General features: G+C 44.9%; 1 protein-coding gene across 2 annotated transcripts in view; it reads right to left on the reverse strand.

The window, feature by feature from the left end:
* The window catches only part of RAD54L2 (RAD54 like 2), an 87689-nt gene that overhangs the window by 12911 nt on the left and 56337 nt on the right, over window positions 1–18441 (reverse strand). Inside the window, exons 3-14 of one of the 2 annotated variants that reach the window (XM_032647465.1) lie at window positions 11892–12093; window positions 10800–10939; window positions 10214–10330; window positions 9664–9890; window positions 8688–8870; window positions 8414–8547; window positions 6621–6817; window positions 5208–5550; window positions 4120–4297; window positions 2686–2928; window positions 2346–2464; window positions 916–1034 (exon numbers count right to left, since the gene is read on the reverse strand). In XM_032647465.1, coding sequence (XP_032503356.1) covers window positions 916–1034; window positions 2346–2464; window positions 2686–2928; window positions 4120–4297; window positions 5208–5550; window positions 6621–6817; window positions 8414–8547; window positions 8688–8870; window positions 9664–9890; window positions 10214–10330; window positions 10800–10939; window positions 11892–12093 — 2202 coding nt within the window. Of the gene's footprint in view, window positions 1–915; window positions 1035–2345; window positions 2465–2685; window positions 2929–4119; window positions 4298–5207; window positions 5630–6620; window positions 6818–8413; window positions 8548–8687; window positions 8871–9663; window positions 9891–10213; window positions 10331–10799; window positions 10940–11891; window positions 12094–18441 lie in introns of those variants that run through there. The other variant, XM_032647466.1, reaches the window with a different exon arrangement.

The raw sequence follows: 18441 nt of genomic DNA on the forward strand, positions 1-18441 counted from the left end.
CAACAAGATTTCCCCACCCTGCTACCCCACAGGGAACATGTGGCAATGTTTGGAGACAGTTTGGGTTGTTATAACGGTGTGGATGCTACTGCCATCTAGTGAGTAGAGAACAGAGATGCTGCTAAACATCCTACAATGCAAAGTACAGCCCCCTACAACAAAGAATTAACTGGCCCAAATGTCAATATCTGGTCAATAAGTCTCTGAAGTCAATATTTCTCAACTTTTTTTTCATTACCACCCCATTAAGGAGGCTTTTTACACATTTTTTCCCAATCACCATGCCCTCCATAAAATTTTAACACCACAGATATACTGTATATGTTTATTCATTATATACATATTTGTGCTTTATACTTTTAAAAAGTTAAGATTTTTTTTGTCTCCTCGAGAACCAATTTTCACCCCCTTAGGGACACCATCTCCCCCAATTTGAATACATGATCTAGGCTGTGTTCACTTTGTTCCTTCTGCCTAAGATGATCTTTGGGCCACACCAGCTCTGTATATTCAAATTCTCCCCATCTCTGCAAGTCTAGTGCAAGTCCCACCTCCTCCAGGAAGCCTTCTCCAACCATCCTCACCATGATGATTCTGTCCTCCTTAGAACCCCCATGAGGGCAATCAATCAGTGCTACTTTGAATCTGCCCTTGAGTTGCTGCACCTCGGATGATGACAAGGCATATGTCTTCTACATCTTTGCACTCCCCCTATCTGGCTTAAGCTTCCCAGCCCAGGACAGTGCCTCACACAAAGCAGCTCGCTCTTAGTGTCTCTCTGCTCCTTAGTCAATCACAGATATTCTTGTTCATGTGATGGTGAATGGAGTAGAAGAAGAGAAGAAGAGAGAGAGGGAAAGGAAACTCTTAGCAGACCTTGCCAAGGCTCCAGGAAGAAAGCAGCAATGAACTCACGGAAGTAGCTGACGTTTCGAACCCACTTCTGTACTCCTTGCCCCTCAGCACCAGGTAGACAGGGCGCTTCTCGTTTGCCTAGGAACTCCTCGATTAAAGCCAAGGTGGAAAGGCTCTGGCTGAAAGGGACACATTTGGTTCAGAAGGCTCCTGGACCTAAGGGAATCTTGTTCCCCAATAGGCCCACCTCAATAGGCTCCCCTCTGACAGTGGGAGCTCCCACATCCTACTCCCCACAAAGAACCACCCTAGCTCATAAGGGAGTAGAGTCATCCACACACTTATTACCACCACCCTACTAAAAAATTCTCTATCCTATTACTTCCTCGATTGAAAAATTCTGAGATTTAGCTCAGTGCAGAGTAACAAATAGCATCAGCATTAAAAACCAACACTGCATGAATATGCCTTAGATCTAATTATAGGCCACAGGCAATATTATGGATCTTACTAAGGAGATAGATCATTTAAGTTGCTTCCAAGTTATCCAGAAAGCCAATCCATAAAAGCAGTGTAACACTAGGCTCTCCCTAAGTTACAATCACCGCTTTCCTCTCAAAGTATCTTACACGTGGGAACCCTCAGTCTGAGACTCCCAAGCCAGGCTCCTGCCACTTAGCTCTCACTGGAGCATAATCTAGTCGGAACAAAGGAGAAGCAATCTACTTTACGTCTGTTTCCCTGAGGAGTGAGGCCTTGATGGGACTCAAAGCTCTGGCAAGACTGAGAATGTGACTTGGAACAAAAACCATCATTTATTTGGCCTTATATACAAAGCTTAGAAAAAAAAAAAAGAGGCTGGGGAGGCATAGATGCAGTTTAGACCAGGGGTCAGCAAACGTTTTCTGTAAAGGGCCAGAGAGTAAATATTTTTCGGCTTTGCAGACCACACACAGTCTCTGCTGCATATGCTTCTCTTTTTTTAATTTTAATTAAAAAAATTTTTTATTTTATTTTTTTTGGCCGCACCCTGTGGCTTATGGGATCTTAGTTCCCTGACCAGGGATCGAACCCGTGTGCCCCGCAGTGGGATCGCAAGAGTCCTAACCACTGGACCACCAAGGAATTCCCTGCATATGCTTCTTTAAAAAAACAAAACCAAAAAAAAACTCTTTTCAAATGTAAAAACTAGCTCTCAGGCTGTACAAAAACAGGCCACAGGTCATATTTGGCCTGCGTCACAATTTGAAGGATTAGACTGTGATCTCCAATGTTAGCCTAAGGTTTCAAATTGTTCTTTGCAGAGAAATTGCATTGGATAAAAAAAGAAACTCTAAGAAAGAGAAGAAATGCAAGAAGGTCCTCACAAGAAGCACTGGCTGCAGAGGCATGGAGATAAAAGGGGGCTGGTGCAACCCCAGATGGTCTCACTCTGCAGGGGTTGTATCACTCTTTACCAAAGACACACACTTGGCAATTTCTCTTCCTACCTGAACACAAGGATCTTGTCTCCAAGCTTCACACTTTCCTCAATCAGGTGGAAAAGCAGTACCATCTTGGGAGAGTTCTCTAAGACACCAGTCTGGTAATTAGTCAAAAGGTCCTTGGCCTATAGGAGAGGAAATGAGGCAGCTTGGAGCAGGTCCATGGCCAGATTACTAGAAATACAATTCTCTCCCTCAAGGCAGCAGCTCACGGACAACCTTAATAGTTCCCTGCAGACCTTAGCAGTACAGTGCACTGCGCAAGACCCACCCTCTCCCCACGAAAGCTTTGCACAATCCCTTCTCAGCAGTGGTTTATGGCCACAAAAGTATCTGCTTGACTCACCCATTCATATGTGACAATGTTGTTGCCTCGCTCCTGGAAAGGGTTAAAGCCGACCCCTTGTAGGAACTTGCTATTGGTCGCCTCTCCCATTGAGGCGCTGTCCTCACCCTTGCCTTTTGTTCCCTGTGAAGGGCAGCGGGCACTAGTTGCTGATGAACCAAGCTCTTCCACGTCTAAGTCTTGCTCATTGGCCAGGTTCTCCTTCTGAAGGGCTTCGTACAGCACGTCGGGGTGATTCCAGATCTGAGGTTCAAGTTAAAGGGGAGGAAGCATAGGGCAGAGAACAATCTAAGGGTGTCCCAGGGAGTCTGGAAACATGCAGTTATTCAAACACACACCTCCCACAGCACATAGTCACACCAAAAATTAATGTCTCCCCAACCCCCTCATGGTCAAAGAGCCTGCATATTCATTTTCAGTAACCAACTCTGATTGCTATGATACATGAATGGGAGAATTCACACCAGGAGGCATGCCAGTATGATTGGTACACAACCAAAAAGGCTGTGTCACAAGTCTTGCATTCTTATTTAAGCAAGAACAAGAACATTCCTGTTTCACCATGTGGCTACAGTCAACTACTGTATGAAACTATGAAACAAGACCAATCTCTCCCTATGGACAAATGTATCTAACTTACAGATGATCAACCGTAAGTCATTTCAGGGACTATTCGTGGCAGGAGTTGAGAATTCCAGGGGAAAGAGAGGGGGGGCGTGGGAAGGGTATGTTTGCACCGCAGCATCCTCAAGACCATGTCTGCTTTAGCTTCCTTGCCCTGGTCTAGGACTGTGGGTACAAAAGAAATATTTTGAAACCCATCTGTCCCCAGACACACACCTTCAGCTGACTTATTAAAGCAGTGCTCAATTGGAAATAATATCCAACAGGTTGGTTGAGAGCTGTCAAAGAAACAGATCCTTTGTGAGGCAACAGAGAGCATCTGGCCAGGTCAAAGACAAGTCAGGGTTCATCAATCTGTTCACGAGGCTCAGTGCTAAAGACACCTAGGCCTTGCTGTCCCCAAACCATCTTAAGCATTATCAGAACGAAAGAGATCTTGATCTGATTAAATACAGAATCAAATGGAAGGTATCCCTAATAATGTGTCTATGCTATATATTTCTTGAATCCTGATTACGCTAGCAGTCAAAAATTTTGTCCCACGATGTTCCACCATCACTCCATTTCTCAGGTGAAAAAAATCAGTGAGAAAGGAAGTGACTTCTCAAGTTTGGTATAACAAGTTGCACATTTGCAAGGGGCACCATTTACATTATAGTCTATGAGTGGCACTCCTGGGAACTGTCTTGCCTTGGAGCCCTCAATTCAGTGAACTTCTTCCTTTATCAAGGACTCCCAGCAGGAACAACTCCCTTGGGACCATGAGCATCCTTAGTCTGTGTCTTAGTATTCCCTGAGGCCTCAACACACCTTGCAGCAGACACAGAAAGCCTTGAGAGGGTTCAGCCCCAGCCAGCCGCTGCTACCACAGTCCCGGAAGCGGTCCATGAACTGTGTATACAAATCTCGCTGGATCTTAGAGAGCCGCACCAGGATCACATTTTCTTCCTTGGCAGGGAGATGAATCTTCAGCACAGTGTGGCCTCTCCTACAAAGGTACAGATCAGAATTGACAAGGCAGTGTGCCCAGGAGGGGTCAGCGCAGGATAAAAACAGAACCCTGCATTTCTGCCACACCGCCTTCCTTAGGATCTCAACATTCACAACAGCCTTACCATAATGCGGATTGGCTCAGCAACCATCAAGAAACTTATTTTGAGTATAAAAACTAAAGCAAAGAGGCAGAGTGACCTGGGAACTCCAGGTTCTTACCCTAATCTAGGGCTGCTTCTCTAAGCTTTCTCCACACATGCCATCTTAACAAGGAAAAACAAGGGGATGCTTCAGACTGGCCTAACCTACATCTTCTAAGATGCTGAAACTGGTGAAGCCATACCCCTGAGAACCACCACTTTATTCTTTCACTCAAGTCATTAGAATGGTAGCTGTCTCCTGCTTCTCTCAGCAAGTAAGGCAGATATCCCTAGTAACCTCAAAGATTAACTTCTGAAAAAAGCACTTCTGGGGGCTTCCCTGGTGGCGCAGTGGTTGAGAGTCCGCCTGCCGATGCAGGGGACGCGGGTTCGTGCCGCGGTCCGGGAAGATCCCACATGCTGCGGAGCGGCTGGGCCCGTGGGCCATGGCCGCTGAGCCTGCGCGTCCGGAGCCTGTGCTCCGCAGCGGGAGAGGCCACGACAGTGAGAGGCCCGTGTACCGCAAAAAAAAAAAAAAAAAAAAAAAAGCACTTCTGGACCAGACTCAGAGATTGAAATATTGGATATCCACCGTCTGCTAGCTATTCAGGAAAAGCTATTCAGTAAAAGGAAAGTTGTACTATTGCCCTACTAGAAAGGGGCCCTCCCACTGTTACCACCTTTCCCCTTCAGGAAAGCCTTGTCATGTCTATTCCACCAGGGCTCTCCAAGGATTTAGAAAACAGAGCCCTGAGGATGGCTCACCTCTGCACAAAGCCCTCCAGGAGGCTGTGCAGGACATGGCTCCGGTACCGCATGAGGCGGACATCCTGAGGCGTGCTGTCAATACACTGTCCATTCAGGATGGGGCGCTCAAACATGTTGCTGAACTCCTGCCGGGTGCCAAGGAAGTCTGGGCGCACAAAGTCCACCATGCACCAGTACTCGATGAGGTTGTTCTGCAGGGGGTATCCAGTCAGCACCACCCGGCGGCGAGAGCGAATGTTCTTCAGGGCCTGTGAGGTGCTGGCCTGGCAGTTTTTGATGCGGTGTCCCTCGTCACAGATTACCACATCAGGGCCAGGGCGGCATAAGGCCTTCTCAAACTCTAGGGAGGGAAGAGGATCCGGAGTAAGAGGGTGAGAGGGTCTGCTCTTAGTCAACAATATGAGAAGTAGGGGTGCACCCTGGAGGAGACAGAAGAAATGAAGGAAGCAGGAAAGCAAGAGTCAGCCCCCATTGGTGAAAGGGAGCCAGCCATTCAAGCTCCTGTGCATTTGGTGTGACACATTAACCTGGCCTGTTGACTCTTGCAGTAAATATCCCTTTTCCCTCTTTCCTTTCCTTAATTTTTTTCCCTTTAGGCTAAGAGTAAAACTGACTTGCATTCCTAGGGCTTATACCAACTAGGTAGCAGACAGCATGACTTTACAGAGTACCAGCCTAGGATTAAAAATGAGTCTGGATGATTTTGATGGGAATAATCCAGACACTTCCACTGGCTCTCACCATTGTCTTGGTGCCATCTGAGAGCTGGCTGGTGGGAACTAACTAAAGGACAAGGTCTTCCTGGAGTTACTCGCCAGTCAACGCTAAATGGCAAATTCAGCCACAGAAGCAAACCTAAAAAACAGAATCTCATAGATGAAGAGATCTATAAAATGAAACAGCCTCTGAACCTTAAAAAAAATTTTCTTCCCCAAATAGACCAAGGCCCCATAGAAGAGGGAACAGAACTAGAACTATGAGAAAAATGTCTTTCACCAAAAAACATGAAAATTGGGATAAATTCTTCTTTTATAAATTCACAAACAACATTATTACTACTCTGTATATTAGCGATTTAAATACTTTATATTTTCTTAATGCTATCTCACAACATCTCTGGGAAGTGGTGAAGGAAGCAGTTACTCTTCTAACTATTCTATGAAAGACACAGGGGAGTCTCCCCCATGCTAGCCTGTGGCCTGGCCTACCCAGAATTCCACTGCCTGCTGAGAAAGCAATACCTTCTGAGAGCCAGTGCAGGTCATCCCACCTACCTCGGGGACCAGGATTTCTGGTTCATGTCAATACAACTCACATCAATAATGCTTCCCATTTGACTAGGTGCTATAGCAGACACTATTTCTTTTCCCCTGGATCACCCTTTAGAGTATTCCCAGAGAGGCTGCCCACCTCTTCGAAACTCCTGCTGTCGATCTTCCTCATCCAGATCAATGATGACCGGGTGAGAACGTTTCTTGGTTTTCTTCGGTCTACCTGTGGCAAAGGATTTCTTCAGGGTGAGGAGTCTGTACATTTCGTACCCCATCAGCAGCACCCCACCCTCTGACACCCAATCAGCCATCACTTTAGCACGAGCTGCCATTGTCCTGCAAGAGTGAACAGAAAGAAAGTATTATTGCTTCCTCTGCTCCCCAGGAAAAATTCCTCACAGTCAAAGCTGTGTTCATGTACATTCAGAAGTCCTTATTGCCAAAGACTTCATGTGGCAGCATCACAGGGCTGGCCAGCTGCCCAAGGACTTTCCTACCATTCTAGAGACACTAATTGCACTAAGGATGGACTGGTTCACTGATGATGGTTAAATAACAAAAAACAGAAATTCAATGGCACAAGACAAGCAAAAGTGACAACCTCCCTGGATGTACATTCATGACTACAATTCTACATTTGAGGGAGAATTTCGAGTTATTCCCACAATGAATACTAAGTAGTAAACGCAAGGGCAACATTCTGCCTTTCACCTGCCCAGGTCCTTGTGAATAAAGAGCCAAGGACGCACAGTAAAGGAAAAAGAACAGCAGAGACCGGATGCCACTCAGCACAGTCCCTCTACTCCTAAACAATTGAGCCCTGGCTGTATTTCATTAACTGCTGTGTGGACTGACAGTCCTGAAATCTAGGAAACAGCAGGTGATCAGCCACCAGTGGGGCCACTCATAGTCTCCTCATTTTGATGTGTGTGACCAAACATCACAAAAGGTGGTCTCTGCAGAAAATAAAGTCTACCTTCTCAATCATCCATATCAACGAGGGGAAAGGGTAGCATGGATTGTTGGCTTGGATCAAGAAATAGCTTTAGATTTTTGGAAACCAGGTTGAATTTACGGAATGGAAATATAAATAATTTTATTTAAATCTGAAACAAAAAAAGGTTTGCACCTTTCAAAGCTTGGAAGTTGTACTGTTAAAGGTCAAATATAGATTGGTGCTTAAAAGAAGAGACTGGTGATTAGGTTTCTAATAAAAGATAAATGTAAGAGGTGAAAAGTTAGGAGATGGAAAGTTTCATTTTATCATGTTGAATTTTATTACTATACACATGGGAAAACATGACCATGTACACAGATTTTTCAGGATATAAAAACATCTTCAAGCAGAATACAAGAAATTTTCCAGGCTACATAACTCTGACTTTACTGAAAAACTAGGCAGAGAAAAAATGAGTAGCAAGAAGAGAGAGGGGGATACATCAAGAAACCAAAAGGAATCTGGGAGGACAAGGCACATACCCAGATAGACTGCCTTGACATCCAGATCCTGGGAAGAAGTCTAAAAGGAAAGGGGGGGACCTTCCCTGGTGGCGCAGTGGTTACGAATCTGCCTGCCAATGCAGGGGACACAGATTCAAGCCCTGATCCGGGAAGGTCCCACATGCCATGGAGCAATTAAGCCCGTGCACCACAACTACTGAGCCTGCGCTCTAGAGCCCGTGAGCCACAACTACTGAGCCCATGTCCGCAACTACTGAAGCCTGCACTCTGCAACAAGAGAAGCCACCGCAACGAGAAGCCCACACACCGCAACAAAGAGTAGCCCTTGCTCACCGCAACTAGAGAAGGCCTGCGCACAGCAACGAAGACCCAAGCCAGCCAAAAGTAAATAAATAAAATAAATAAAAATTTTAAAATAATAATAAAAAAAATAAAAGGAAAGGGGCAGAGAGGAGACGGCAGGCCACCTACTTGTGCTCATCATTCAAGATGTGAACTTTAAAGAACCGAGGCTGGACTTCTTCAGGCTTGTTGTCAGCTGGAAGGGCTTCAGGAGCTGGGAGCCACATGTTGAACTCTGCCAGCCAGTTCTGAAGAGTATTAACCTATCAGAAAGTCAAGTCCAAAAAGAGAGTTTTAGGGAACAAGCTCAGAGCTGAGCTCATAAGGCTTTTTAGTGCCCAGTAAGGCATTACTCCAGAGCTCTGCAGAGGGGTGACCAAGTGGTGCCTTCCCAAACACTTACCGGCACAATGGCAAGGACGGTTTTGGCTGGCGTGTGGCGGAAGAGGACATCGATGAAGGAGATCACTTGCAAAGTTTTCCCCAGTCCCATGCTGTGGGCCAGGATACAGCCAAAGCCACTACTGGTCTTAAATCGCTCCAAGGACTCAACCAGGTTATCATACAGGAACCGGATCCCACCAATCTGACAGGGAACAAACACAAACAAATATCTTTGGCTGGCAAAGACCAGGGGTCTAGTTCACTTACTTTGGAAGTAGTCAGAATTAAGTAAATGAGCAGACATTATACCAGAGAGCTGGTGTGGATGGCTGCAGAAGTTTCCCTGAACCCTGACTAGTTTATTGGCTGGTGACGTTCTTCTCGGAGAAAACACAGAAAAGCATTCCCCTGGTACAGTGGCCCATCTGAGGCAAGAATCTTGAGTACCAAATTCCTGACTGGGTCCTTCACTTAGGCTTGGTCTGGCTGACCTTGGCTGCTCACCTCAAGGCAGCCCATTTCACGAGGAGCTATTCTTACTGTTAAGAGTTCTTACGTTGAGTCAACCTCTGCCTTCACAGAGCTTTCACTCACTGGTCCTGGTTCCAGGTTCTGGGTCAACACAAACTACTCTGATCCTTCCTATCAGAAAGTCCCTCAGACTTCTGAGTTCTCACATCTCTTCCAGAGCCACAACTCCCTAATCAAAGCAGTGCTCTCCAGAGAGTATCTCAATCAGTCTTTCAGATCTCACAGAAGGAGGCTCAAGATTATTCAGCCAAAAGATTAGCACCTTCTACATGATAGGGCATCTCTCAGGCTTGTCCCTTCCCATTCATCAGGAATCCTGAAGCATCAACTGCTAGGAGGAAGAATCAGGCCTTTCCAATAGCTGCTCATGGTACCAAACAAGTACTTCACAGGCTGTGATGCGGGTGACGTCCACAGCAAGGAAGCTGAAAGGAGACCAAGAGAAGAGTCCAGATTTGCTGTACCTGATGCGGTTTCACTGCCCGTGCCAACTGCGGGGCTAGGAAGACATTCTCCTCCTCCGGAGGGTGGTTCAAGTTGACAAGGACCCGCCCCAGAGCATCGCGCTGGTTTAAGACGTCATTCACATGGGTGCCGCCTTTCTCCTCTTCCTCATCCTCCTCACTGACAGACTCACTGCTGTCCACAATGTGCAGAGTGTCCTCCTCTCCAGAGCTCAATTCAATCACCTCTGAGACAGCCAACAAAACAAAACAAAAACTCAGGAAGCAGAGATAATTTACTGCTTGTTGTTGAAACAGGAGAGCATGGAAACAAAGTTAGAACTTGTTATCACTTGTAAAAATTTTTATTTCTATTATTTCTCTCTTTTAGCTTCACGTTAAGACAAGGGGAAAACTTATATTTACCAAGGAGACTCAGGGAAATTTGTCACAGTCAGATCCCAGACTGAATGAGGAAGGACTGAACAATCTTCTATTCAAAGGTACAGCCAATCTCTCAGGGCAAACACTGGGTCAGGAGGAAGGAGGGGCACCTCTGGCTCAATCTTACCATCTCGACTGCTTTTTTCATCCTCACTGCCACTGCTACTGTCCAAACAAATCACTTCCTGGGTCAAGACCCGAGGAGGCAGTTGGGGTCCATCGCTTGCTCTTAAGACAATTTCCTCTGGGGAAAAAAAGATGGAAGGGAGCGTCAAAACCACATTTAGCTCAAACATATTTTCCCAAATGATTTGCCATCCTCCTCCTTTGTTGCTCTCTGGGGAACTATCCCCTGAGAAGACAAGTAGAGGGCATCTCAAAAATCCCAGTCTTCTTCCCAAATTCCCTTTTCTCTATTGGCTCTTACTTCCTAGTATTCACCTGACCACTAGAAAATGTCCTAATCCCTTGGCATGTTAACATCCAAAGTTATGGATGAAAATCTAAATAACATCAATTTGAGGAGGTACATTTTTATCCATCTTACTTTTCAAATGGGATCCTTCTGATCATGTGCTTCTAAGAAACTGAATGGATTGAAAGGGTTCCTGAGAGGCCACCATCTTATTCCAGCTCTGTCCTTGACCACAGTGTGCACTGAGGGTCTCTTCTCCCTGCAGCGCGGGGCCTTTCCTGCCACCTCCACTGCTTACCGGGAAGGAACTCCAGGGGAACGGTGGGAATGGGGGCTGCGTAATCCTTCCTCTGCTGTTCCAGGCGTTTTCTTCTTTCCAATTCTTCCTGTTGTGCTGCTTTGGTAACTGGCTCCAACTGATCCTCCCGGAGCAGCTTGCTAAACATTTAAATAAGAGAGAGCACTTGGGTTCACTTGAGATTTGGGCAATGTAATGTCAAGAAAAAGAGGGAAACATCATTGCTGGGCTCAGAGAGCTGAGGTGGGAGAAGCCATATCAGTCCCACTACACCCATGAAATGGGCAAGGTAAAAAAATAAATGGGACTTCAAGGCTCAGGTGGTTCTGGGCTAATATGTTTTTCGTATTATTTAACTTCCTGACAGGTGCCCCTGCTGAATCATCTCTGCACATAACAGATCAAGAGTAAAATAGAGTAATATGTAATTCATAAAGCTGGAAAGCAGTATAAAAAACAGAGGTGTTATATGGGAAAGTAGGATTATGGATGATTCTACATCCTTATTTCCCAAACTTAAAGTAAATTTTCAAGTCATCATTATGTTTAAAAAAAAAATGAGGGTAGGAGGAAAAAAATATTTATCTCCTTTCAACAGCAAAAGTGTCATTGGTAGAAGAAAGGACTGTTGGGGATTTGGATAGTTAAGGAAGTTCACATCTGCTGATCTCTTAGCTCAAGGAAGAAGCCCTGCTTTGGACCAGACAGTTGTCTTCCAACTGATGTTGAGTTCTAAGAAAATAAGAACTCAACTTCTTTTATCTCCTCTTATTTTGAGACATAAGGAAAAAATAAAGGAAGAAACCAGAGTCCAACCAGAGCATGCTATGGCTGCTTCCCAGGGCCTCCAAAGAGTGGGACACTCTCCAGGGGTGCTCGAGTGCCATCCACTTCAGCCCTGTATCCTCTGACAGCCCAGACCCAGTGGTCCTGAGCTGCATCTTCACTATTAATTGGGGCACACAACTTACGCTTTTCTCCTTGGGAAATCGGACTCTCCTGCTCAAACCAGTCCTTTTGCTACTGACAGCCTTCAAATGAAGGTAATACTTCTACTCCCTCTCTTCCCCTCTTACCCAGAGCATAGCTCACCGTATGTTTCTCCTCATGTGGGAGGGCTTCTGAGCTCTCTTCTTTTTGGGGTCCTCGGAGGCAAGGCTCTTGCCTTGGTGGCGCCTAAGCTGCTCTGAAGGCTCAGACTGAGATGAGGTAGTTGAAGTGCACCGCGGCGGCCGCTGCCCATCTTCCCCCAGCTGGGCACACTCAGTGCCACACATGTCTTCCAGGGATGGGTCTGAAGAGACAAAGGGAAAGAGGTGCCAGGGACCAACCTTTACTGGAGGAAGAGTGGGTTTTGATGCCAGACACACCAGGGTTCAAATCTCAACTCAGCAACTTATTAGCTGGTGATCCAATAAAGCAAGTTACATCTCTCTGAACCTCAATGGACTTATCTATAAAATGAGGATAGTAATGTCCACACTGCAGACCTGTTGTGAGGACTAAATAGTGTACATGCTTAGAACCAGGCCTGGCCCCCAGAGTAGGCTCACAACAAATGATAGCTATCACTCTTGATATAATTTAGCACTATGATCAGAGTGAGGAAGTGTCATGGTCTCAGACTACTCAGAAAGGGACAACTGAGTTCCCAATACAGCTCACACTCATTTGTATGACTCTAAGCAAGTCTCATCTGCCAACAGGGAGACCACTCCTCCCTTCAGTGTATTAAAGGATTCATTCAATTTACCAACCATTTAATGAAGGATTACAACATGGCAAGCACTGTCCTAGATGCTTCAAGGAATATTTCTAAATTCCTTCCCTTTAAGGAGTTTGTTTTCTAGACATAATAAGGCAAGGTGTGCTAAATACAAGAGGGGCAGGGAAACTGACCTAAAGACCTTCAAAGTTTAAGGTACCATTTTTCAGCCAGAGGTAATTAGCTAAACCAAGAATAATTGGGCTATGAAAGGTACTATTTCATGGTATGATCACACAAGGAATTATATGGGAGGTAAAATGTAAGTGAGAACTTAAAAGATGAACAGAATGTCTAATGGTATTATTGCCTTGGGGACAGGGGAAAAAGGAGAAGAAATCCCTGACAGAGAGAATGTCATTTGTGGTGTCAACCACCAGCAAGAACTGGGGTCTATGTGCACATTCCACTCCTCATTTGCTGAGCTGCATTCTGTTCACTGGATGGGCAGGCTTTGACAATCACATAGACCTGTCCCCAAGTCTGCCACAGCCTCCCAGATACAAGCACTACACAACCAAAAGGTCTTTCCCAAAGGTAAGAGGAATTCAGAATAAGAACAGAAATGCTGAAACTGAGGTGCTCTAGTCCATGCCATTTGGCTCTCAGGCAGGAAGGACTCAGGAAGTTTTGTTTTTTGTTGGTATTATTTTTGTTTGTTATTTTGGATTTACCAGTTTTCCACTAGTCTTTTTCTGTTAAAGGATCCTATCTAGGATACTATATTGCGTTTAGCTTTCACGTCTTTTTAGTCTTCCCTAAACTGCAGCAGTTTCTCAGCCTATTCTTGTCTTTCATGACGTTGATTTTTTTTTTTTTTTTTTTTTTTGTCCCTACCAAGGGACTTGTGCAATCTTAGTTCCCTAAGTTTGAACCCAGGCTCCGGCAGTGACAGCGCCAAGTCCAAACCACTGGACCACCAGGGAACTCCCAACCTTGATACTTTTTTGAAGAGTACTGGTCAGGTGTTTTGTAGACTGTCCCCCAATTTGGGTTTGTCTGATGATTAGATTGGGGTTATGACTTTTAGGAAAGAATACCACAGAGGTGAAGTGCTCTTCTCATCACATCTTATCAGGGTACATGATATCAACATGACTTATTACTGGTGACATTAACCTTGAAGTGGTGTCTGCCAGATTTCTCCACTGTAAAATTACTATGTTTCCCTTTCCATATTTTATTCTTAAGAGGCCAATCACTAAGCCTGGCCCACATTCAGGGGGAAGAGAATTAAGCTCCATTTCCTGGAGGGAGGGGCATCAAAGAATTTCTGGACATATATTAAAACCACATACAAAAAAGCTTGGGGGGGTGTTATTTGAGGCTTTCAGAACACAAATACCCTTAAAAGTTTCATCCACTAATTATAACATTCATCAGTGGATCTTACCTAGAGCAATTATTACTGTGGTGTTGTAATGGTGGTTTTCTATTTCCCTCTTTCCATCTACATTTATTATCTGCAATTTTTCTGTAAGGGAGATTTGTCCCTTCTCCCTCATTTATATATTCAACATTTAAAAAAACATGTCAGGGCTTCCCTGGTGGCGCAGTGGTTGAGAGTCCGCCTGCCGATGCAGGGGACACGGGTTCGTGCCCCGGTCCAGGAGGATCCCACATGCTGCAGAGCGGCTGGGCCCGTGAGCCATGGCCACTAAGCCTGCGCGTCCAGAGCCTGTGCTCTGCAACGGGAGAGGCCACAACAGCGAGAGGCCCGCGTACCGCAAAAACAAAACAAAACAAAACAAAAAACACATGTCAGTATGGACTCAAGAAGAAACATGCAACCCTGTAGACTTCGGTAAAGGGAGGCCAGGGCTGCCACAGACCTCAATGAGTGAACCAGTAAGCTGATGTCCCCAAGCTGAAAAAAAGACTTACCATGGGTCATCATCCTATGCACTCAACCACCAAAAAGTACCAAAGGGCCGTCTCACCAGTCAGTGGCTGAGTCACGGAATCATGAGTGTCCCAGACATTCTGTTACTGCTCACCTTCCATGGCTTGGTGTAGCCCCTCCTGGCCCTATTACCATTCTGGGTTCCCTATGGTCTCTTTCATATTAATGTCAGATTCTAGAACAACATGGAGTTGGAAACTAATGTTTCCCAAGAGATAACAGAGCATAGGGGTTCAGTATAGACACTGAAGCCAGACTGCTGGGGTGTGAACACCAACTCTACTTATTATAACCTTTCTGTTCCTCAATTATAAAAAGGGAATAACAACTGTAGTGTTATTCCTCAGTCTCAGAGGGTTGTGGTGATGATTATATGAGATAGCCTAGATAAAGCGCTAAGACAATGCCTGGCACACAGTAAACATTGTATAAAACAGCTGCTGCTTTTACTATGACTACCACTATTCCAGGTACAAAGAATGGGTTTGGTTTCTTTTCTTCTTTCTTTCCTACAATAACTCTACAAGGTAAGTTTTGCTCCCTTCATTCTAAATATGATAAACTGGGACTTCCCTGGTGGCTCAGTGGTTAAGAATCTGCCTGCCAATACAGGTGACACGGGTTCGAGCCCTGGTCCGGGAAGATCCCACATGCCGTGGAACAACTAAGCCCAAGCACCACAACTACTGAAGCCCGCGTGCCACAACTACTGAAGCCCGTGCGCCTAGAGGTCGTGCTCCGCAACAAGAGAAGCCACCACAATGAGAAGCCCACGTACCACAACGAAGAGTAGCCCTGCTCGCCGCAACTAAAGAAAGCCTGTGTGCAGAAACGAAGACCCAAAGCAGCCAAAAATAAATAAATAAATTTTAAAAATAAATAAATATGATAAACTGAAGCCCTAAAAAGTTAAAAAGACTTGCCTATGGGTATACAGGAAATAAGCAGGAAAACAGGAGCAGATAGTTATGAGAATAAGCTTTGTAGTCAGGCAATCCTGGTGTTAAATCCTGGCTTTGTCACTTACTAGCTCTATGTTCATGGGTTCAACTTCTCTGAGCCATAGTTCCTACATGTGTAAATGAGGATGTAAATAACTCTCTCATGGAAAATATTATTCTTTAAACCCTGGTCTGCCAAACTCCATACTCCCACAACCACATTCAACAGTCTGGCAGCGCACAAAGCTCTGGAGCTTGGTCAGCCATGCCAGGTAGCAGTATTTATTTGTATGGAGAACTCAAACTTCAGTTATATATCCTAACCAAAGATCAGAAATAAGAAAGCAAAGGGAGAAGCAGAAATGACATATGAAAACAGCATTTTGTTGTTACAAAATGAGTGTTTCTTACACGCACACACCCCTCCACATTCTAAACCTTTCCACTTGAGACTGATGCAAACCAGACACTGTTCCCTCTCCCATCCCCTGCTTTTAGTTTAGCCTAACATACATTTGAGCATCTGCTATGTATCAGGCCCTGTGCCGAGGCACAATGGAATGGTCCACGTGGGGAAACGTGTATACGTATACAGTGGAATGCCTAATAGCAATAACACTTGGGGAAAGGACACAATCTAGTCTTGCCTATCACTGGTTATGGGGGCGCTTCCTCGGAAAAGGTGAGACTTGGGTTTAATCTAACAGAATGGGTAGGCACCAGCTAGAAAAGGAAGGAAAAAAAGAACATTCTAGACAGATAGAGGAGCATAAGCAAAAGGAATACTCTAAACAAGGTGGAATGGTTAGGAAAGTACATGCAGTTCAATATTGGCTGAAATGAACTAAGCAAAATAGCAGCACGAGTGGCCTTCCAATCCAACAACCACTTCCCTGTCTCTTCCCAGGAGCCCCTTGTCCAAGGAAAACTTAGGTACAGACCAGAGGTATAGGCCAAGTTTCTTGGATGCTGGCACAGAAGTCAATCCCTGTTCCAGGGAAGACTAATTCCAAGGCCTTTTATTCCTAGCATTCTATATCCCATTGCCTGGTGTTTGGGTAGGGAGGGGAAGCTAATGTGGCCATTGTAAAAACTGGGTGGAGGGAGATGGTGGGTATGGACCTGTGTGCATGCACACACACACACTCACATGTGAATGCCCAGGTTGATTCACTCCCCTGAAGCAGCACTGGAAGCATCTTCCTTGACTCTTACACGGAGAGACCACTAAAGATTTCAGGTAGATAACCTTTGCTTTTTGAACAGCAAAGGGGAAATGGTCAAGGGAGGCACCAAAGAATGTTCATGACGGGACACTGCAATATCATTAACAGGAGCAAGAGGTTAAAACATCACAATCCCCTCTCCATTACCACTAGGTCCACAGCAGGCATTTTATAAAAAGGCCTCCTAAAGACAGCAGAGTCCAGGGTGGTTAAGTGGCCTTGGCTCATGGACATGTTCCACCTGCTGAGGAGACAAGGTGCCATCGCTCCTGTGTCCAGTCAAACATGAGAAGTAAAACAGAAGCTCCAAAGTAGAACTGCAAGTCTGGCTAGTTGTCTTCCCAAATTCACTACCCTCCTTAAACAGTCCTCTCTCATTTCCATCTGAAGCCCTATAGGAGGAAAGCTCAGCAACTCTTGGTCTTCCTGAAAGACTATCATTCCTTCAGGCCTCCCACTCCTCCAAAGAGCTAATACTTCCATAGCATTGTCATATAGTACTATTGTCACCTTCCTCCTAACTCACAGCCCTGAATTCTTCCCTCCTAATTGGGAGGCCATCAAATTTTTCCTCCCAAAGGAATAGATGGCTAGACAGCAGGCTCAGGGCTGTGTTGGCACACTTCAACTTGGTGTTTTGCTGGGTCCCTTGACCTGGTTAGATAATGACCTTTGATGGTCTCCTGGCCTTAAGGCCTTTTGTTTTGTTTCTATTTCACAAGCAAATTTATTGAGTAACCACTTAGAGGAACACCTGGAGGCAAGGCTACAGAGTAGGCAGACCAGAGTCAGAGTATAGACGGCAGGCCTTGAATGTCGGTCTCAAGGGTTTGAACTTGATCTGTTGGGCAGTGGGAACTTGTTGCCAACTATTGTATTTATTTCTTCTGGTTTCTACCTTGCAGAGTGGGCTGTTCCTGGGAGGAGGAAGAACAAAACCTGATAGTCTTTGAATGTCACAAATTCACTATCAGACATTCCAACTTGTGAGGCTTGGCTGCGAATTTCTGTCTGGCATGGGTTGAATGTAGCCAAGCACAGTAGTAATTTTTAAATGATTAAACAGTATATACAATTCTCATGCACACTGAGTTCAGACACAGGTTTCCCCTTTCCTTTATATACAGGTCTAAATCAGCTCCTTACCACCTAGCATTCTTTGAGTCCTTAGCTTCTGTGTTCAACAACTACTATTTGCTTGTTAAAGGGGCTTTAGTTTACGGATGTGCTAATATTTAAAATTTGTTGTCATGTAAGTCAGTGTTTTACAAGTGCTTCATTACTGCTTCATAATGCTTACTGTGAAGTTTCTGGTTTCTACATAACATTATAATATACACTACCTCTTAAACTATTCTTAATAATACAACTGCTATTTCCCTAAGTCAAAATATAACTTTTCACTGTGCTCTTTTGTACCTTCTGAATATTGAACCATGTGAATTTACAACCTAACCGAAATAATTAATTTAACTTTCAAAAAATAGCCCACCCCAAAATTCTAGAGTATAATCCACCAAAAGTCACTGAGGAAAAAAGATTAAAGATTCAACAAGGAGGTAGAGACATGTGCTTTGACAAAGGAAAATTAGTGTCTGCATGGTTTAAAAGTCAGTGACTACTACCACCCAAGTTCAGGATCATGGAATCAGACCTGGTGGCATACACCTCTGAACTTTCTCCCTCATGCAAGCCAGCTGTGAGCAGTGATCACCAGTTATATAAACACCAATGAACACTTACATAAGCTTCTCAGGAACAAGTTATAAACACCATCACAACAAATATGATACTCAAATGAGTAGCT

Source organism: Phocoena sinus, chromosome 11, assembly GCF_008692025.1.
Source record: "Phocoena sinus isolate mPhoSin1 chromosome 11, mPhoSin1.pri, whole genome shotgun sequence".
Classification (NCBI taxonomy): Eukaryota; Metazoa; Chordata; class Mammalia; order Artiodactyla; family Phocoenidae; genus Phocoena; species Phocoena sinus.